This window comes from Protomyctophum parallelum (genome assembly GCF_964188405.1).
Source record: "Protomyctophum parallelum genome assembly, chromosome: 8".
Lineage (NCBI taxonomy): Eukaryota > Metazoa > Chordata > Actinopteri > Myctophiformes > Myctophidae > Protomyctophum > Protomyctophum parallelum.
The window spans coordinates 22,675,294-22,694,832 of NC_139703.1; the positions used below are offsets into that span (position 1 = coordinate 22,675,294).

The 19,539-nt window shown below is 46.2% G+C and overlaps 2 protein-coding genes across 2 annotated transcripts in view; one reads left to right on the forward strand and one right to left on the reverse strand.

Moving 5' to 3' along the window:
* foxp4 (forkhead box P4) overlaps window positions 1–12,493 on the reverse strand; it is a 54,638-nt gene extending 42,145 nt beyond the window's left edge. Inside the window, 2 exon segments of the mRNA XM_083772204.1 lie at window positions 1,197–1,289; window positions 12,374–12,493. Of these exon segments, the coding sequence (XP_083628330.1) occupies window positions 1,197–1,289; window positions 12,374–12,484 (204 nt within the window). The 5' untranslated portion in view covers window positions 12,485–12,493.
* Window positions 1–19,539, forward strand: part of ppfia4 (PTPRF interacting protein alpha 4) — a gene marked incomplete at both ends in the record, with an annotated part of 396,281 nt that overhangs the window by 273,259 nt on the left and 103,483 nt on the right. The gene's annotated exons all lie outside the window — the stretch shown is intronic.

Genomic DNA, 19,539 nt, shown 5'->3' on the forward strand with positions numbered 1-19,539 from the left:
GAAAGCCTGGAGGAACACATTGCTCATTTGGGAAGATAGGCCATCCCGCTTGGAGCCACTAGAGGTGCATCCTTTTCACAGAATGAGATGAGTGACCAACAGCTGTTCTGCACATTGCTATATACGTTGTGGTCGACGGCTGCTGATCCTCTTGTTGTGACTCTATTACTGGTTTCTATACTCAATTTGGGCCCTTGTAATGTATTTCATAAGCATGTGGACTCAAATGAAGGAATAAAAATAAACGAGCGAGCATGTGTGCGTGCACATCGATATTCTAACCATGCTTGAGTCAGTTAAGTGAGGCAAGGGACGCTAGGGCGCTGCGTGGGGGCTCCGTGTCAACGGTGCCCATACCCTAGGTTTGGTGGAAGGGCCCTTTCTGTGTGGAGTTTGCATGTTCTTCCCGGGTTCCCTAGGGTAGGTATTATGTACCCTCACAAAAGAAACATGCAGTAACCCTGGTCTCTACACTGCCTCCCCCTGGCCAGCCTGATGGAGGGGAAAGGAACTATAGTTGGAATAACGTGTTCCTTTCACGCGCTACGACCAACCGGGGAAACTCCCTCAGGTGAAAAGAAACGGCTTGGACTCCTTATGCATTGGAGGAAGCATGAGGTCAGTCCGTTGCTCTCCCCAGGTTGGCAGAGGAAGTGTAGCACCCAGGGATACACAGGACAATTGACACTGGGTGAGGGTGCGCGCACACACACACACACACACACACACACATACGTAATCATGTGAGATCGATTGGGATCCTCTTTGTTGTCCCGTGCGATGATCCCACTTGATCCTGCGTGTCAATTTGAATCCCAGAGTTCATTAACACTGTGTACCATACCACTGCCTGCAAGTGTGTGTGTTTGTGTGTGTGTGTGTGTGTGTGTGTGTGTGTGTGTGTGTGTGTGTGTGTGTGTGTGTGTGTGTGTGTGTGTGTGTGTGTGTGTGTGTGTGTGTGTGTGTGTGTGCATGCTTGCGTGCGTGTGTGTGTGCGCGCGTGTGTGTGTGTGTGTATGTGTGTGCGTGTGCATGTGCGTGTGTGTGCGCATCTGGGGTTAATTGACAATTAAAAGAGTGCTCCTCCCATAGAGAGCATTCACCCCAGGCTCTCTCTCTCTCTCTCTCTCTCTCTCTCTCTCTCTGTCTGTCTGTCTGTCTGACTGACTGACTGTGGGGAGCAGTAGAGGACTCACCTCTTTGGCTGCCTGCTTCCCGGCCTGCTGCTGCTGTTGAGTCAGGAGCTGGAGGTGCAACTGCTCTTGCTGCTTCTTGTAGTACTCCTGTAACTGTACGATAAAGAGACAGAGAGACAGGACATTATTTACAATACCGCTGCTTCTTGTAGTACTCCTGTAACTGTACGAGAAAGAGACAGAGAGACAGGACATTATTTACAATACTGTTGCTTCTTGTATAGTACTCATGTAACTGTGCGAGAAAAAGAGACAGAGAGACAGGACATTAAAATACTGTTGCGTCTTACAGTAGGCCTATACTCCTGTAACTGGAAGAGAGATTCAGTTCAGTGCATGACAGTTCGTATGAAAATAGCGGATGTACAAGTTTGTGCCGCGATGCGCGCCGTGAACTCGCACCGTAGATCTCCTATTTTTGGTGTTTGTGACAACAAGACCGAGTGTAAGTCAGACTTTAGTTTCTTGCTTCAAATGCTTCCGTCATACTGTCAAATGGAAGCTAAAGATGCTAATCTATCTATATGCGCCGTGTCTCCGTAGGTCTGAAATGCACGTAACTCGAGAACCGTTCGGCCCATCGACTTCAAAAACACACACGTTCCACACCCCCACAGGGAGTTCAGTGCCTGGCCTTGAGTCTGTCGGACACATGGTTGTCCATAACCGCCACAAAAGGCTCTGGCCTCACAGAGCCATCACACCAGATCACCGCTAGATCTCTATATAATGGAGCTGGCCTGTTCTGGCAGCACAATTATGTTCTCACATCTGCATAGACTCCATATTTGGGCATGGCTGACAAAGAACTCCATATATGGGCATAAAAGGGACACAGACATAATATCTGGGTGGGGCATGCATTTACAACTGCATCGTTCCAAGTAGGCCAGTGCCCAACGGTCACCGCTTCTTAAAGAAAAAAACATCGTCTCATACTCCAGTTTTTGGTGATATGTTATCACTGTTTTAGGTGACAGCTTATCACCTAAAACGGTGATAAGAGTTGAGGCCATCATACTCGCGGTGATGTCCTTAAGGATTGACCCCGCCTCCCTGTGGTTTACCCAACTTCTAGACCAATCAGTGAAAAGGGTGAAAAGACTGATAGTAAAGACAGAGAGATGGGTCTGTGTCCGCGGTGATAGCTGATCATCGCCGCGACTGACGTAATGGTGTAGTTTTCCACCCCTTTAAAAACTACACCGCGGTGATAAGCTATCACCAAAAACGAGTATGTATGAGCCTTCAGGTATAGGCTACCTGGAAACTTATGTCCAAAACTGATAGTATAATATAGTTTAATTGTACAGGTATTCGATTGAAAGACGGATGTTCTTAACAGACTTAACTGCTTATGGCGGAACGCTCCGCCATAAGGAATGTAATTACCTTCCGCTCCTGCAGGCGGATTGATCTGTCAGATAAGCTTTATTATTGATATCAAAACGGATTGCTGATTTTTTTTTTTTCATTATTATTTTGGCTTGGCCTTTCCTTCTTTAGCGAAACCTAGACCGGGTTGCGCAACTTCGATTCGATGTGATTCTTGATGACTATATTCTTCATGTGTTTGATGTATTACCATGTGTTGTTCCGGGTTTACAGTAAATCTCTCTGGATTATGAGTGTCTTCCAAATGCCTACATTGTACATTTTATGCAGCATATGAACCGAAAGATTATGGAATATAGTTGCTTGTCTGGAGACTAATGTAATCATATCCCTCCCTCCCTCCCTCCATCCAGCAGTGAAGAGGTTCAACTCAGTCACATTCAGATGAATAGTGAAGTCATACACAGGGTGTAATTGCTTTAAGAGAAGAAGGCCAAGCCGCGCCATTGTCGCCTCTCGAAAGAAACATTATTGGCAGAGACATGTGCAGACGCAGACGTGGCGAGAGATCAGCGGGATCAGAGTAGTTACACAAGCTATTGTTGTTATTATCATCATTATTATTATTATTATTATTCTCCGTTCATCTCCGTGCCAGATGTCATATCATATACGCGCGTGTCGACTTGTTTGTTGCGCGTGTAAACCGCTGCTTGAGTTTGACTCGCACACACAATACAACACACTCAAGCAGGCACGTATGCACGTGTGCACACACACACACACACACACACACACACACACACACACACACACACACACACACACACACACACACACATTCCAAGCAGCCTTTTTATACTCTGCTCCAATGAAAGGTCAAGGCAAGTACTAGCTACTGTACTAGCTTCGCAGGGAATGCAGAGACAGCACGCACGCACGCACGCATACACACACACACACACACACACACACACACACACACACACGCAAATAGCATGCGCACACACATGCGCTGCATGCCCCAACATGCTTCTCTCCTAGCCTGCGGTGGAGGTATAAGTGAAGGTCTCCCAGCAATTATTACACGCTTAGCCCAAATACACACCTGGCAACAGACAGACAGGTGTGGGCATGATTGCACTGCACTGCACTGCACTGCACTGCACTGCACTGCACTGCACTGCACTGCACTGTGATATACAGTGGACACCATGGTAGTTCACTGTGAGATACAGTGACACCATGGTAGTTCACTGTGAGATACAATGACAACATGGTAGTTCACTGTCTGAGATACAGTGGACACCATGGTAGTTCACTGAGAGATACAGTGACACCATGGTAGTTCACTGTGAGATACAGTGACACCATGGTAGTTCACTGTCTGAGATACAGTGACACCATGGTAGTTCACTGAGAGATGCAGTGGACACCATGGTAGTTCACTGTGAGATACAGTGGACACCATGGTAGTTCACTGTGAGATACAGTGACACCATGGTAGTTCACTGTGAGATACAGTGACACCATGGTAGTTCACTGTGAGATACAGTGACACCATGGTAGTTCACTGAGAGATGCAGTGGACACCATGGTAGTTCACTGTGAGATACAGTGACACCATGGTAGTTCACTGAGAGATGCAGTGGACACCATGGTAGTTCACTGTGAGATACAGTGGACACCATGGTAGTTCACTGAGAGATGCAGTGGACACCATGGTAGTTCACTGAGAGATGCAGTGGACACCATGGTAGTTCACTGTGAGATACAGTGACACCATGGTAGTTCACTGAGAGATGCAGTGGACACCATGGTAGTTCACTGTCTGAGATACAGTGGACACCATGGTAGTTCACTGAGAGATGCAGTGGACACCATGGTAGTTCACTGTCTGAGATACAGTGGACACCATGGTAGTTCACTGAGAGATGCAGTGGACACCATGGTAGTTCACTGTGAGATACAGTGGACACCATGGTAGTTCACTGTGAGATACAGTGGACACCATGGTAGTTCACTGTGAGATGCAGTGGACACCATGGTAGTTCACTGTCTGAGATACAGTGGACACCATGGTAGTTCACTGAGAGATGCAGTGGACACCATGGTAGTTCACTGTGAGATACAGTGGACACCATGGTAGTTCACTGTGAGATACAGTGGACACCATGGTAGTTCACTGTGAGATACAGTGGACACCATGGTAGTTCACTGAGAGATGCAGTGGACACCATGGTAGTTCACTGAGAGATGCAGTGGACACCATGGTAGTTCACTGAGAGATGCAGTGGACACCATGGTAGTTCACTGAGAGATACAGTGGACACCATGGTAGTTCACTGAGAGATGCAGTGGACACCATGGTAGTTCACTGAGAGATACAGTGACACCATGGTAGTTCACTGAGAGATGCAGTGGACACCATGGTAGTTCACTGTGAGATACAGTGGACACCATGGTAGTTCACTGTGAGATACAGTGGACACCATGGTAGTTCACTGTGAGATACAGTGGACACCATGGTAGTTCTCTGTGAGATACAGTGACACCATGGTAGTTCACTGTCTGAGATACAGTGGACACCATGGTAGTTCACTGAGAGATGCAGTGGACACCATTGTACTTCACTGAGAGATGCAGTGGACACCATGGTAGTTCACTGTGAGATACAGTGACACCATGGTAGTTCACTGTCTGAGATACAGTAACACCATGGTAGTTCACTGAGAGATGCAGTGGACACCATGGTAGTTCACTGAGAGATGCAGTGGACACCATGGTAGTTCACTGTGAGATACAGTGACACCATGGTAGTTCACTGTCTGAGATACAGTGACACCATGGTAGTTCACTGAGAGATACAGTGACACCATGGTAGTTCACTGAGAGATACAGTGGACACCATGGTAGTTCACTGTGAGATGCAGTGAACTACCATGGTAGTTTACTGTGAGATACAGTGACACCATGGTAGTTCACTGTGAGATACAGTGGACACCATGGTAGTTCACTGTGAGATACAGTGGACACCATGGTAGTTCACTGAGAGATACAGTAACACCATGGTAGTTCACTGAGAGATACAGTGACACCATGGTAGTTCACTGAGAGATACAGTGGACACCATGGTAGTTCACTGAGAGATACAGTGACACCATGGTAGTTCACTGAGAGATACAGTGACACCATGGTAGTTCACTGTCTGAGATACAGTGACACCATGGTAGTTCACTGTGAGATACAGTGGACACCATGGTAGTTCACTGTGAGATACAGTGACACCATGGTAGTTCACTGAGAGATACAGTGGACACCATGGTAGTTCACTGTGAGATACAGTGACACCATGGTAGTTCACTGTGAGATACAGTGACACCATGGTAGTTCACTGAGAGATACAGTGGACACCATGGTAGTTCACTGTGAGATACAGTGGACACCATGGTAGTTCACTGTGAGATACAGTGGACACCATGGTAGTTCACTGTGAGATACAGTGGACACCATGGTAGTTCACTGTGAGATACAGTGACACCATGGTAGTTCACTGAGATATGCAGTGGACACCATGGTAGTTCACTGAGAGATACATTGGACACCATGGTAGTTCACTGAGAGATACAGTGACACCATGGTAGTTCACTGTGAGATACAGTGGACACCATGGTAGTTCACTGTGAGATACAGTGGACACCATGGTAGTTCACTGAGAGATGCAGTGACACCATGGTAGTTCACTGTGAGATACAGTGGACACCATGGTAGTTCACTGTGAGATACAGTGGACACCATGGCAGTTCACTGAGAGATACAGTGGACACCATGGTAGTTCACTGTGAGATACAGTGGACACCATGGCAGTTCACTGTGAGATACAGTGGACACCATGGTAGTTCACTGTGAGATACAGTGACACCATGGTAGTTCACTGTGAGATACAGTGACACCATGGTAGTTCACTGTGAGATACAGTGACACCATGGTAGTTCACTGTGAGATACAGTGGACACCATGGTAGTTCACTGTGAGATACAGTGACACCATGGTAGTTCACTGTGAGATACAGTGGACACCATGGTAGTTCACTGTCTGAGATACAGTGACACCATGGTAGTTCTCTGTGAGATGCAGTGGACACCATGGTAGTTCACTGTGAGATACAGTGGACACCATGGTAGTTCACTGTGAGATACAGTGGACACCATGGTAGTTCACTGTGAGATACAGTGACACCATGGTAGTTCTCTGTGAGATGCAGTGGACACCATGGTAGTTCACTGTGAGATACAGTGGACACCATGGTAGTTCACTGTGAGATACAGTGGACACCATGGTAGTTCACTGTGAGATACAGTGACACCATGGTAGTTCTCTGTGAGATGCAGTGGACACCATGGTAGTTCACTGTGAGATACAGTGGACACCATGGTAGTTCTCTGTGAGATACAGTGGACACCATGGTAGTTCACTGTGAGATACAGTGGACACCATGGTAGTTCACTGTGAGATACAGTGGACACCATGGTAGTTCTCTGTGAGATACAGTGGACACCATGGTAGTTCACTGTGAGATACAGTGGACACCATGGTAGTTCTCTGTGAGATACAGTGGACACCATGGTAGTTCACTGTGAGATACAGTGACACCATGGTAGTTCACTGTGAGATACAGTGACACCATGGTAGTTCTCCGTGAGATACAGTGGACACCATGGTAGTTCACTGTGAGATACAGTGACACCATGGTAGTTCTCTGTGAGATACAGTGGACACCATGGTAGTTCACTGTGAGATACAGTGACACCATGGTAGTTCTCTGTGAGATGCAGTGGACACAATGGTAGTTCACTGTCTGAGATACAGTGACACCATGGTATAGATACAGTAACTGTCTGAGATACAGTGACACCATGGTATAGATACAGTAACTGTCTGAGATACAGTGGAGACCATGGTGTAGATACAGTAACTGTCTGAGATACAGTGGACACTATGGTAGATCACTGTCTGAGATACAGTGAAAACAAACAAAACAAAAGTCTGGATAAACACATTAACAACATTAACACATTAACATAATGGATACTGTCCACACAAACATCCACACATGGGGGTGTACGGTACAGTATGTGCGCGCACGCATTCGGTTGCTGTTTAATGCAATTAACGGCGCTTTCCTTTTGTCTCCTCTCTTTGCAGTGCACGCATGCATGGAGTTTCCTTTTTGCCTTTCCTCTTCTGTATCTGGCGTGGTTAATTTATTTAAAGTGCGTCTCGTATTCTTTCTCTCTCCATCTGTCCTCCCGCTCTGTTTTTATCGCTCCGTGGGCGGAGTTAATCTCTCCTTTTCCGCGTCACTAGCCCTGATGGCCTCCGCGCCGCGCAGACAAATGCGAGCGCGCGCACACACACACACACACACACACACACACACATGCACACACACACACGCACACGCACATGCACGTGTGTCTGTGTGAATATGGAGAGAATGGTGAGTCGGTGGGGCATAATTAAGTGATAATTAAGGTCGCTTTAATGATTTGATTCAGTGGTTTCTGTGCATTAGGAGTGTGTGTGTGTGTGTGTGTGTGTGTGTGTGCGCGTGCGTGTGCGCGTGCGTGCGTTCACCTCTCCAGACTATTACGGCGACCTTGACGTTACTAAACATGCTTAAGAAAGACGCGCTGAGCGGTCGCTTCATAAGAGAAAGGTTAGAGGAAACTTAAAGGTTAAAACACGCACGCGCACACACACACACACACACACACACACACACACACACAGTGTGTGGCAGCGGGCCATAAACCCTACTTACTTACACACTCTCACACAATGCCGCGCATCGCCATGGGGATATGAAATTTAATGCTCCGGTGAGTGATGTGGTCGCTGATTGTTCTCTCTCTCTCTGTGTGTGTGTGTGTGTGTGTGTGTGTGTGTGTGTGTGAGAGAGAGAGAGTGTGCAGGATTCTGCGTGTGCATAAAAGTGCCTGATTTGCAGATATGGACTAAGAGCCAGTCCATACTGTGGTTAATTAAGTGGGAGAGCTGTGTAAAACTCGCCCGTTTTTAAGAGCCAGGGTAAAAAGAAAAGCGTGTGTGTGCGCGAGTGTGTGTGTGTGTGTGTGTGTGTGTGTGTGTGTCTTGCGTGCACGTCGGCCACCCCCACACCTCCCTTTTCCTTGTTAGAGTAAAAAAAAGAGCGACGCTGCTGAAGAGGTTCTTAGCTGTCCCTGTGTGCGCGTGTGCGCGCGTGCGTGAGTGTGTGTGTTTCCAGAGAGCCAGCACATTTCAGATATTCATTGTCAGATGTTCCACATGCAATTTATACTCCATACGCCCCAAAGCTACCGTACGCACTCCGCTGCCTTATTAAATCCACTGGGCTCAAACACACCACACTGGAACGGTCCTGAGTGTGTCTTTTTCTTTTACCCAATGGACCCGTAAGGGTTCCATCTGCCAGACTCTCGGAGTTGTATGCCATATGATTATGTATTCCGGCCATTTCTGTAGTACAATTACCTCTCTATCCGCACATCTTTTAATAGATGTCTTTTACACGTTTGCGAGTGGGTGCGTGCGTGCGTGCGTGCGTGCGTGCGTGCGTGTGTGCATGCGTGCGTGCATGCATGTTTGTACGTGCGTGCATGTGCGTATGCGGGAAGGTTGCCCTGTGGGTTTTGGCAGGTGTTTAAATATACATTGGCCGCGACGAACGAGTGATTATCGTTGTTTTTTTTTTTTTTTCTTTCTTTTTGTTTTGTTCGTGGACGCAGGTCGGCATGGCAATGGCTTCTTCACCTGCCCCGGCGAGCCCAAACAAACGCCCGTAAGTCACGACGAATGATTCAATGACTGACGCACGTAAACCGATCGTAAACCGCACACACGTGCGAGCGAGTGCGTATGCGTCTCCCCGTGTGTGCGCGGGTGTGTGTGCGTGCCATCCAGATACAATCGCACCCAGTGTAACGTCTGCACGTCTTAAAACACACACAAGACGTGCAGTGCACATGTGTGTGTGTGTGTGTGTGTGTGTGTGTGTGTGTGTGTGTGTGTGTGTGTGCGTGTGTGTGTGCGTGTGCGTGTGCGTGTGCACGTGCGTGTGCGTGTGTGCGTGTGTGTGTGTGTGTGTGTGTGCGCGCGCGTGTGTGTGTGTGCGTGTGTGCGTGTGTGTGTGTGATATGTACAATCGTGTGTGTAAGAGTGCATGATACACACTGACAGTATGTGTCTATCGGTGTGCATTCATGTCCACAGTGCGCACACACACACACACACACACGGGTGTGAGTGTGTTTTACGTGCGCATAGTGTGTTTGTGCATGTAGTTTTGTGCATGCATGTGCAAAAAGCGTTCATATTTTGCGGGAGAGAGACGGATGAGGAGCAGAAACGAAGCGCCAGTATATCGATCCGTTCAGAACCATGGAGAGCGACCCTGGATTAGGAGAGACGGGTCATTCTTTCTTCCGCGCTAACAGCTATAGGTCAGCGTAGGAGAGTGTAGCATATACGGTAGCCGAAAGGCGAACTGACAAATAAAAAAATGGAAAAAAATCTGAATATTCCTCTCTCACCACCGGTATCATTGAGGATGCGCTAGAGGACGTCTACAGACATGTACGTGATGTACCGATGTACGTTTCCAGACGTTGTATGTACAGAATGTGTTAATGCGATCTCACAGGACCGAGGTATGACTGATGACTTTAACACATTCTGACCTGAGATCAGATTCTAAAAATGTCCTCTACATCCTGACAGTTTTTCTGAAAAAGCCATGTTTCAGTGTCAGTCGTTCTTTGATTTTTCAAAAATAGCAGACCTACAAGCTCATAGCGTGCCACTCAGTGGCGCGCTATGAGCTTGTAGATCTGCTATTTTTAAATAGCTAAAGCATAGCATAATGCTAACAACAAAATGGGTTAATCCATGGAAGAAAGGCTAGATGGCCAATGGAGAGCGGACATGAGACTTATATGCTTTTATATGACGTTCGTAAAAAATAACATTACGCAGATAATGGACCATATATGTGACCAGTGCCAGCAGAATATGCCTCAACTCGATTTTTACAGATTATTAAAGTACAGAATGTAAGCTTTCATATGGTGTATCATTCAATGAAATTGGACAATAATTGAAGGAGATATGACCATCTAAAACTTGTTGAAACAGAAACCCCAAAGCAGAGAATAAGCCATGCAAAGAATCCTGAAATTTTAGCACCACTTGAATGGGTGTGACAATAGATACTTGTCCACACCCCTAATTTCTTGCATAATCACTCCCCCACCCACTAACCACTCCCCCACTAGGTTAGCTGTCAATGACAGTTGAGTGGACACTTAGGTGTGGGAAAGTACATGAGTACTTGAGTTAAAGTAAAGAAATATAGGACTGAAGTTGTTTAGTGTATGTTTTGTAATAATACAATCTAAAAAGTAACTAGTAGGCTAACAGAGTTTTCAATGGATATAGGCTATGTAGTTTTAGACCAATGCTTTAACATGTGTGCACTGAAACAAAGGGTAGAAGAATGAGATCTTACACCTTAGGTGCCCCAATAAACCCTTTTGAAAGTACAACAATTCAATTTAACTTATACACTACCTGGTTGTAAATAGCTGCAGTACAGAATTTTATGCAGGTCTACTTTAAGCAATCAAAGTCAGACAATTGACCCAGTATTTTAAATAAATAAAACCGACGCATCAGGCTATGATGCGTTGTGCGCTTGTAGATTTGCTATTTAAAAAAAACAGATACAGCAAACAGCAAGTCATAATGATCATTAGTCAATTGATACCGTTTCGTAGAGACGTCCTACACAAACGTTCTATATACCAAATGAAAGCCTGCATTTCATAGTTTACATAGTATATAACCTTTTTTTAAATGAGCAAGAAATGAGCGAGTTATGATTTAAAGAAAAGACGCGTGATCTTGGCTCTTTGCTGGGTGCGCGAGGAAAAAAAAATAGCGATTTCCCGACATTTCCATTTCAATTGATACCGTTTCGTAGAGACGGCCTACACAAACGTTCTATATACCAAATGAAAGCCTGCATTTCATAGTTTACATAGTATATAACCTTTTTTTAAATGAGCAAGAAATGAGCGAGTTATGATTTAAAGAAAAGACGTGTGATCTTGGCTCTTTGCTGGGTGCGCGAGGGAAAAAATAAAGCGATTTCCCGACATTTCCTTTTCAATTGATACCGTTTCGTAGAGACGGCCTACACAAACGTTCTATATACCAAATGAAAGCCTGCATTTCATAGTTTACATAGTATATATCCTTTTTTTAAATGAGCAAAGAATGAGCGAGTTATGATTTAAAGAAAAGACGCGTGATCTTGGCTCTTTGCTCTTTAACACACAACACAGACGGCTAGCTAACTAGGCTAGCTAGCTTCTAGCCTGTTGTTTGTTGGTGAAAGACTCCAAGCTGGGAAGTGTATTTCAGCGAGTAGCTATACGTGGTTTTGTTTATTTTCTGTAAAGTATAACCCAAATGCTCCTCCTTATACTATAGCCATGTAGAATACTTCTGTGTTTACAAACACAAGCACGCTAATGGGCGGTGATCAGAGCGTGAAACCTGAGGACAAAGAGATTCCAGGACCAATCGAAAACAACATGCAAATCTCGGAACTGCGCTCTTCTGCCCCCAAAAACTTGTTAAAAAACAAGCCCACTTTGACGTATAAATGTATACATTTCATTTGCCCAAATGAACAATCTGTTTGAATGAAAACCTTCTTCAACATTCAAACTGTATTAATATGAAAAAAAAGAAAATCACATATACTTGCGTACATATACCTGCTGTAGCATCAGGGCCTGCTGTTGCTGCAGCAGTGCTTGCAGCTGCGGTGGAGAGAGGATCTGCTGCATCTGTTGAGGAGTTATCATCTGTGGGCTCATCATGGCCATGGACACAGGAACCTGGAGACATGGGACAGACAAGACAATATGTTATCATCATGGACACAGGAACCTGGAGACATGGGACAGACAAGACAATATGTTATCATCATGGACACAGGAACCTGGAGACATGGGACAGACAAGACAATATGTTATCAACATGGACACAGGAACCTGGAGACATGGGACAGACAAGACAATATGTTATCATCATGGACACAGGGACCTGGAGACATGGGACAGACAAGACAATATGTTATCATCATGGACACAGGAACCTGGAGACATGGGACAGACAAGACAATATGTTATCATCATGGACACAGGAACCTGGAGACATGGGACAGACAAGACAATATGTTATCATCATGGACACAGGAACCTGGAGACATGGGACAGGCAAGACAATATGTTATCATCATGGACACGGGAACCTGGAGACATGGGACAGACAAGACAATATGTTATCATCATGGACACAGGAACCTGGAGACATGGGACAGACAAGACAATATGTTATCATCATGGCCATGGACACAGGAACCTGGAGACATGGGACAGACAAGACAATATGTTATCACCATGGACACAGGAACCTGGAGACATGGGACAGACAAGACAATATGTTATCATCATGGACACAGGGACCTGGAGACATGGGACAGACAAGACAATATGTTATCATCATGGACACAGGAACCTGGAGACATGGGACAGACAAGACAATATGTTATCATCATGGACACAGGAACCTGGAGACATGGGACAGAGAAGGGACATGCTGTGTCTGCAAAATATGTCTTTCCTCGACAGACGCACGTGTGCGAGCGCACACTAGGAAATAAACCAAAAAGTTGACATTTCAACAAGTCGACTTCAACTTTTACTGACAGCAAGTCGACTTGCAAAAATCACAAGTCGTTGACGCCCTACAACGCAGACAAGCACGCGCGTGCGCTCGCATACACACACACACACACACACACACACACACACACACACACACACACACACACACACACACACACACACACACACACACACACACACACACACACACACACACACACTTAGATCCACATGAGGTCATGGTGAACTGGGACTCAACTGGGGCAACAAAATGTTTATTTGATGGTGACGTAAAATGGAAAATCACACTTGCGTGAAGTGAGGTGCATGGGCCTCACTCCTTTAAACAAGCATCAAAAGTCCATAGACTTGGCTGCCACATGATGTCGCGTTTAGTGCTCTATAAATAAAGGTAAAAAGTCCACAGACGTGGCTGCATCATTATGATAAAAGAAACAGCCAGACGGTGGAGGGGCTAGTGCCCCTCAAAACAAACAAAAATATTAACCATTCAAACTCTATATAGCATCCCTATTCGGGAGGTGTGGTTTTCTCACGAGGCATCGCCCCCACCAACAGTATGCAACATGTAGTGTGGATGCAACACAAGTATAAACCAGGCATAATTAAACGCTGCTAACCCAAACAAACAGAGTACATGTGCTGCTACTCGCTCACATTGTTGTTGACACTCACTCCCTCTCTGCTGCAACACAGCACAGAAAGAAATTCAAAATAATACAATCTGGCACTGTGTGACAACAACAGAGATGCAATCTCTCCCCAGACGGAATATATCATCTTATCTCCTTCAATAAACACATGATTAGCAGCCCTCTGTCCACACCCTGGGAGGGAAGGGGAGGGGAGAGGAGAGGAGAGGAGAGGAGAGGAGAGGAGAGGAGAGGAGAGGAGAGGAGAGGAGAGGAGAGGAGAGGAGAGGAGAGGAGAGGAGAGGAGAGGAGAGGAGCGTCTGATAAGATCACTATCTTTTTTTTTTTTTAAGATATTTTTTGCGGCTTACGCCTTTTTATTGATTTTTTGAAGGGACAGACAGTAGGTTGACAGGAAACGGGAGAGAGATGGGGGGATGACATGCAGTAAAGGCCGTGTCGGGTCCGGGAGTCGAACCCGCGGCACACTGCGACTGGATTACCAGTCCGGTGCCCAGACCGTTACGCTACGGCCTTGGCCAAGATCACTATCTTTGCAGTAAAAGTGGAAGGCAGGCCACAACAGAGACACATACAGAGACACATACAGAGAGAGAGAGAGAGAGAGAGAGAGAGAGACGCAGCAATCCTAATATCATGTCCGTGCTCATGCATTTCCTCGACTAAAACTACGACAAAGAATGTTCACCGACTGGCTTTTTTCACTGACGGAAACTACATAAAAACAACTGAGGCTAACTATTATCCTGCCACACTAATAGACAGCGCAACAGCACGTCCTTTGTCCGTCTTCTCCTACCAAACCACACCGTTTGCACACATCTCACCATGCACAAAACCAACAGCATGCCTGTCCAGACATTAACCACTACTTTGCATTCATACAACTGTCATATTTACAGTACAGTACCCATTTATATGAAATAACACATTATTGCGCAATCTCAACAGCCTACGTGAAAATCGTCATGTTGGCGTCTTTTTACGCCAACTGCGTTCACTTAATGGGGCCAGTCCTTCACAGTGACACACGCGTTACATGAACCACGCGACCGGGATGGTTTCTTACCCCTTAATGTCATGGCCATTCAAATGCCAACAAACTACGACTCGCTAATCACAATAACAATACTAATAATAATCATAATAATAATAACAATAAGCTTCTCTGTAAACTCACTCATTTGTAACGGTTTGATAATTAAATTAACTGTTACTCTTTTTTATATTACGGGATATTGACTGATCTCCTTTAGACACAACTGATTTAAGTAGAATGACAGGAATAGCATAATAGACAATAGACCCACAGCAAACCAACGGATTCATAACTTTCAGCTAATTTCTTTGATTTCGTGGGCGTTTTCACCTGTCTGTATTATTATTATTATTTCATTTGGTTGGATAAAGAGCCACATTACTTCATCACAACTTCGCTGTGTTCTCATGATCTCTCAATAATAATCATTATAAGAAGAATAACAACAACAATAACAACACTAATAACAACACTAACAGTACAGTACAGTACAGTACAGTACAGTACAGTACAGTACAGTACAGTACAGTACAGTACAGTACAGTACAGTACAGTACAGTACAGTACAGTACAAATAAGTATAGTAAAATACAGTACAGAACAAAGAATTACAGTAAAGTACAGTACAGTTCAGTACAGTACAGAGGACAACATTACAGTACAGTGCAATACTAAGGAGTGCAGTACAGTACAAAGGGGTACAGTACAGCACTCCCATCGACCTCCCGCTATTGCCTTCTTCCGAATGGCGCTAGGATTGAGCGGGCCGCAGGCCCGCGAAATTCTAGTATTGATAATCAGCAAATAGAAAGAGTGTGCTTGGTAACAAAAAAACGACGCAAAATACATCAAGATTTAGTTGACTACAATCTTATGATATTCAGTGGACTAAAACTACGCACGCACACACACACGCAGGCACACACACACACACACACACACACACACACACACACACACACACACACACACACACACACACAGACATGCTGATGCTAATGTGATTACTTACACACTAGACGCTGAAATGAAGATGGACTAATCGTGTCAGTAATAAACATACATGCGCGGGCAGGCACGTGTGCTTGCACACCCACACCCACACACACCCACACACACACACACACGCACACGCACACGCACACGCACACGCACACGCACACGCACACGCACACGCACACACACACACACACACACACACACAATGCACGCACACACGAGCTTGCGTTGCTGCTGATTAAGTACTTTCCTCCTCAGTAACCAAATTAAGTTTCGGGCGAGAGAGAGAGAGAGAGAGACAGAGAGGTGATATTTTTCCCTGTTTACAAGCTAAATGATGATTAGCTCTCCTCTCCGCCGCATGCCTTTATACGGGCGTGTCTGTCGATAAAGTCTGCTCAATACAAACAGTGCACGGGCCGTTAAGACCTGACGGCTGTTTTAAATACGAGGCCTGAGTTATAACCCCTGAAATTCATGGCCGTTTATCTTTATTTAGTCCGCCGAGAAATGGCAACCTCCTCCTCTCCTGTCTCCTATAGTCAACTGTGTGCGTGCGTGCGTGCGAACGAGCGTGTGTGCGTGCGTGCGTGTGTGCGTGCGTGTGTGCATGCGTGCGTGCGTGTCTCTCTCTATGGCGCAATCTATCTATTCACCACCTGCGGGGATGTCACGAAGGAGAGAGAGAGAGAGAGAGAGAGAGAGAGAGAGAGAGAGAGAGAGAGAGACAGAGACAGAGACAGAGACAGAGACAGAGACAGAGAGAGAGAGAGAGACAGAGAGAGAGAGAGAGGCAGACAGAGACAGAGAGAGAGAGAGAGAGAGAGAGAGAGAGAGAGAGCTGTCAGAGTTAAATTAAATGTGTAAGGAGCTGATTTGACGTTGTAAACAAGATTGTCCATAAATACTAAAACACTCTCTCTGTCTCTCCCGCTCTCTTCTCCTCTCTCCTCTCTGCCTGCGTGTGTGTGCGTGTGTGTGTGTGTGTGTGTGTGTGTGTGTGTGTGTGTGTGTGTGTGTGTGTGTGTGTGTGTGTGTGTGTGTGTGTGTGCGTGTGTGCGTGTGTGCGTGTGTGTGTGTGTGTGTGTGTGTGTGAGTGTGTATCTCATCTGGTCGTCGCCAAACCATCACACTGCTTTGCCTGCCAGGCGCAACACAAGAGGGAAATAGGCTACTGTAGAGCATTGTTCTATACAGTAAAAATTGACCGGGTTGTCCATATAGGTTGTGATCCTACGGGGTCATAGATACTATTTCTGGTGGACAACCTTTGAGGTCATGCAGGCAAATGCAGGTTCTTAAAAAAAAAGTGGTTTGGGTATTGGTTTTCAACCCTGTTCATATCAAGGTCCATTACATTCAGCATTTGAGCCACGGACCACCAATTGACGACATTTAGCCTCACAGACACAAAACTAAAGAATATTTTTTAGTTCGTATAGATGCCGTCCACAATTCCATGCTGTATTGATGTTGGTGCCATTAGGTGGCAAACGTTGATATAACCATTCTCTCATTAAAGACTTCTTGTAAATTATGCAGAGGTTCAACAATAATTTAACTCTTGAGAGTGTGCAATGAAAGCAAAATGGACCCGTACGGTTTCATTGTACACTCCTCTCCATCCTTTATCTGCGGACCACCTGGAACTCCCTCAGGGACCACTATACAGCACTGTCGCTGACACATGTCTTTTAGGGTCCACGGGAGAAACACGTGTTGATACAATATCACATTCATTGATACGTTGGCTATTCAAATATATAGATTTTTTAAAAGAGCTGACGTCCATCTGCAATTCTTTAATATTTTTTCGTTCAAAAATCGAGAAGATTTTGAACAAATCTTCTCTTATACGGGGGGGGGGGGGGTCCCTGGCACAGACCATTTTTCAGATGGGGGTCATATATCTGGGAGCCCATGGAGGTCATTGACATGAAATACTTTGCGACGATGTAGATACTAGATGTATATGACAGAAGACATAATATACACACACACAAAACTACCAATTAAGGTAACGAGATTACAAACAATGTAATCACTTTTCTGCCATCTCCTTTATCCTTTATACAATGTGTATACTTTGCTCAAATCATCGCTATATATGGGGTGACCAGCCAATCATCAGCTTGCATGCGTCGTGGTGTGGGGGGGGGGGGGGGTGGGGGGTACAGGGGGGATGTTATGGGGTGATGATGGGTGCTGCCTTATTGGCGTTATGCCAGCCCCCCCCCCCTCTGCCGCCGGGGGCTGGGGTGGGGTGGGGTGGCTCTGTCAGTCTGGGGCCGGCGAATGAAAAGCTGTAATTAATTGCTCTCTCGCATCCCATTCTTTCCTTGCTTGACAACCACCTATGTTCTGTTGTATACACACGCGCGCACACGCACACGCACGCGCGCACGCACACACGCACGCACGCACGCACATACGCACATACGCACGCACGCACGCACGCACGCATGCACGCACGCACGCACGCACGCACGCACGCACGCACGCACGCACGCACGCACGCACGCACGCACGCACGCACGCACGCACGCACGCACGCACGCACGCACGCACGCACACACACACACACACACACACAATGCCATTGACATGCTCAAGTCACTGCCGTGATAATTACGGGAGTTATAGCACCTTTGTTGGCTGATGCCCTCACGACGCCAAGCGGGCACGCCTGTTTGTGTGTGTGTGTGTGTGTGTGTGCACACGTGTGTGTGTGTGTGTGTGTGTGTGTGTGTGTGTGTGTGTGTGTGTCTTTGCATGACTATCAGTGCCCCTATCTGTGTGTGTGTGTGTGTGTGTGTGTGTGTGTGTGTGTGTGTGTGTGTGTGTGTGTGTGTGTGTGTGTGTGTGTGTGTGTGTGTGCATGTACGTGCCAGCCGTGCAGGGCTGAATGCGATGAGTTGTTAAAGCCTCCGACGCCATTAATTGCCCCTATAATCTAATGTCACAAAGCGTGGTGATTATGTGGGCGCGGGGCGGGCGCGCTGGGCACGCCACGCGGGCGGGCACCAAAACGACACCCTCCTCCTCCTCCTCCTCCTCCCGGGCCCTCTGCCTCCATCCACGCCAAAACAAAAGGCTCCGCCATTAGCGGTCCGACGGGCCGGGACAAAAGACACCTCACAATGAGGAATTATATTTTCATTCGGCTTTGTCTCTCTCTCTCTCTCTCTCTCTCTCTCTCTCTCTCTCTCTCCCTCTCTCTCTGAATGATCACCCCCCCTCCCCCCCTCCCCCCTCTATCTTTTCATTGGAGCGTGTGAATAGGCAGCTAGAGTTGAAAAGCTGCGCGATTTGAAGTCAGCCATTTATTAAATGCATTTAATTTTTCTTTTCTTTGCCTTTCACCCTCGTTGGCTTTCTCTTTTTTCCCCTCCTGGCCGTTCCATGTTAATTTAAGAGGAGAGAGAGAGAGAGAGAGAGAGAGAGAGAGAGATGAGTGGAGGGAGGGTGAGGGAGAGAGGTGAAGAATGAGTCTCCTGCTT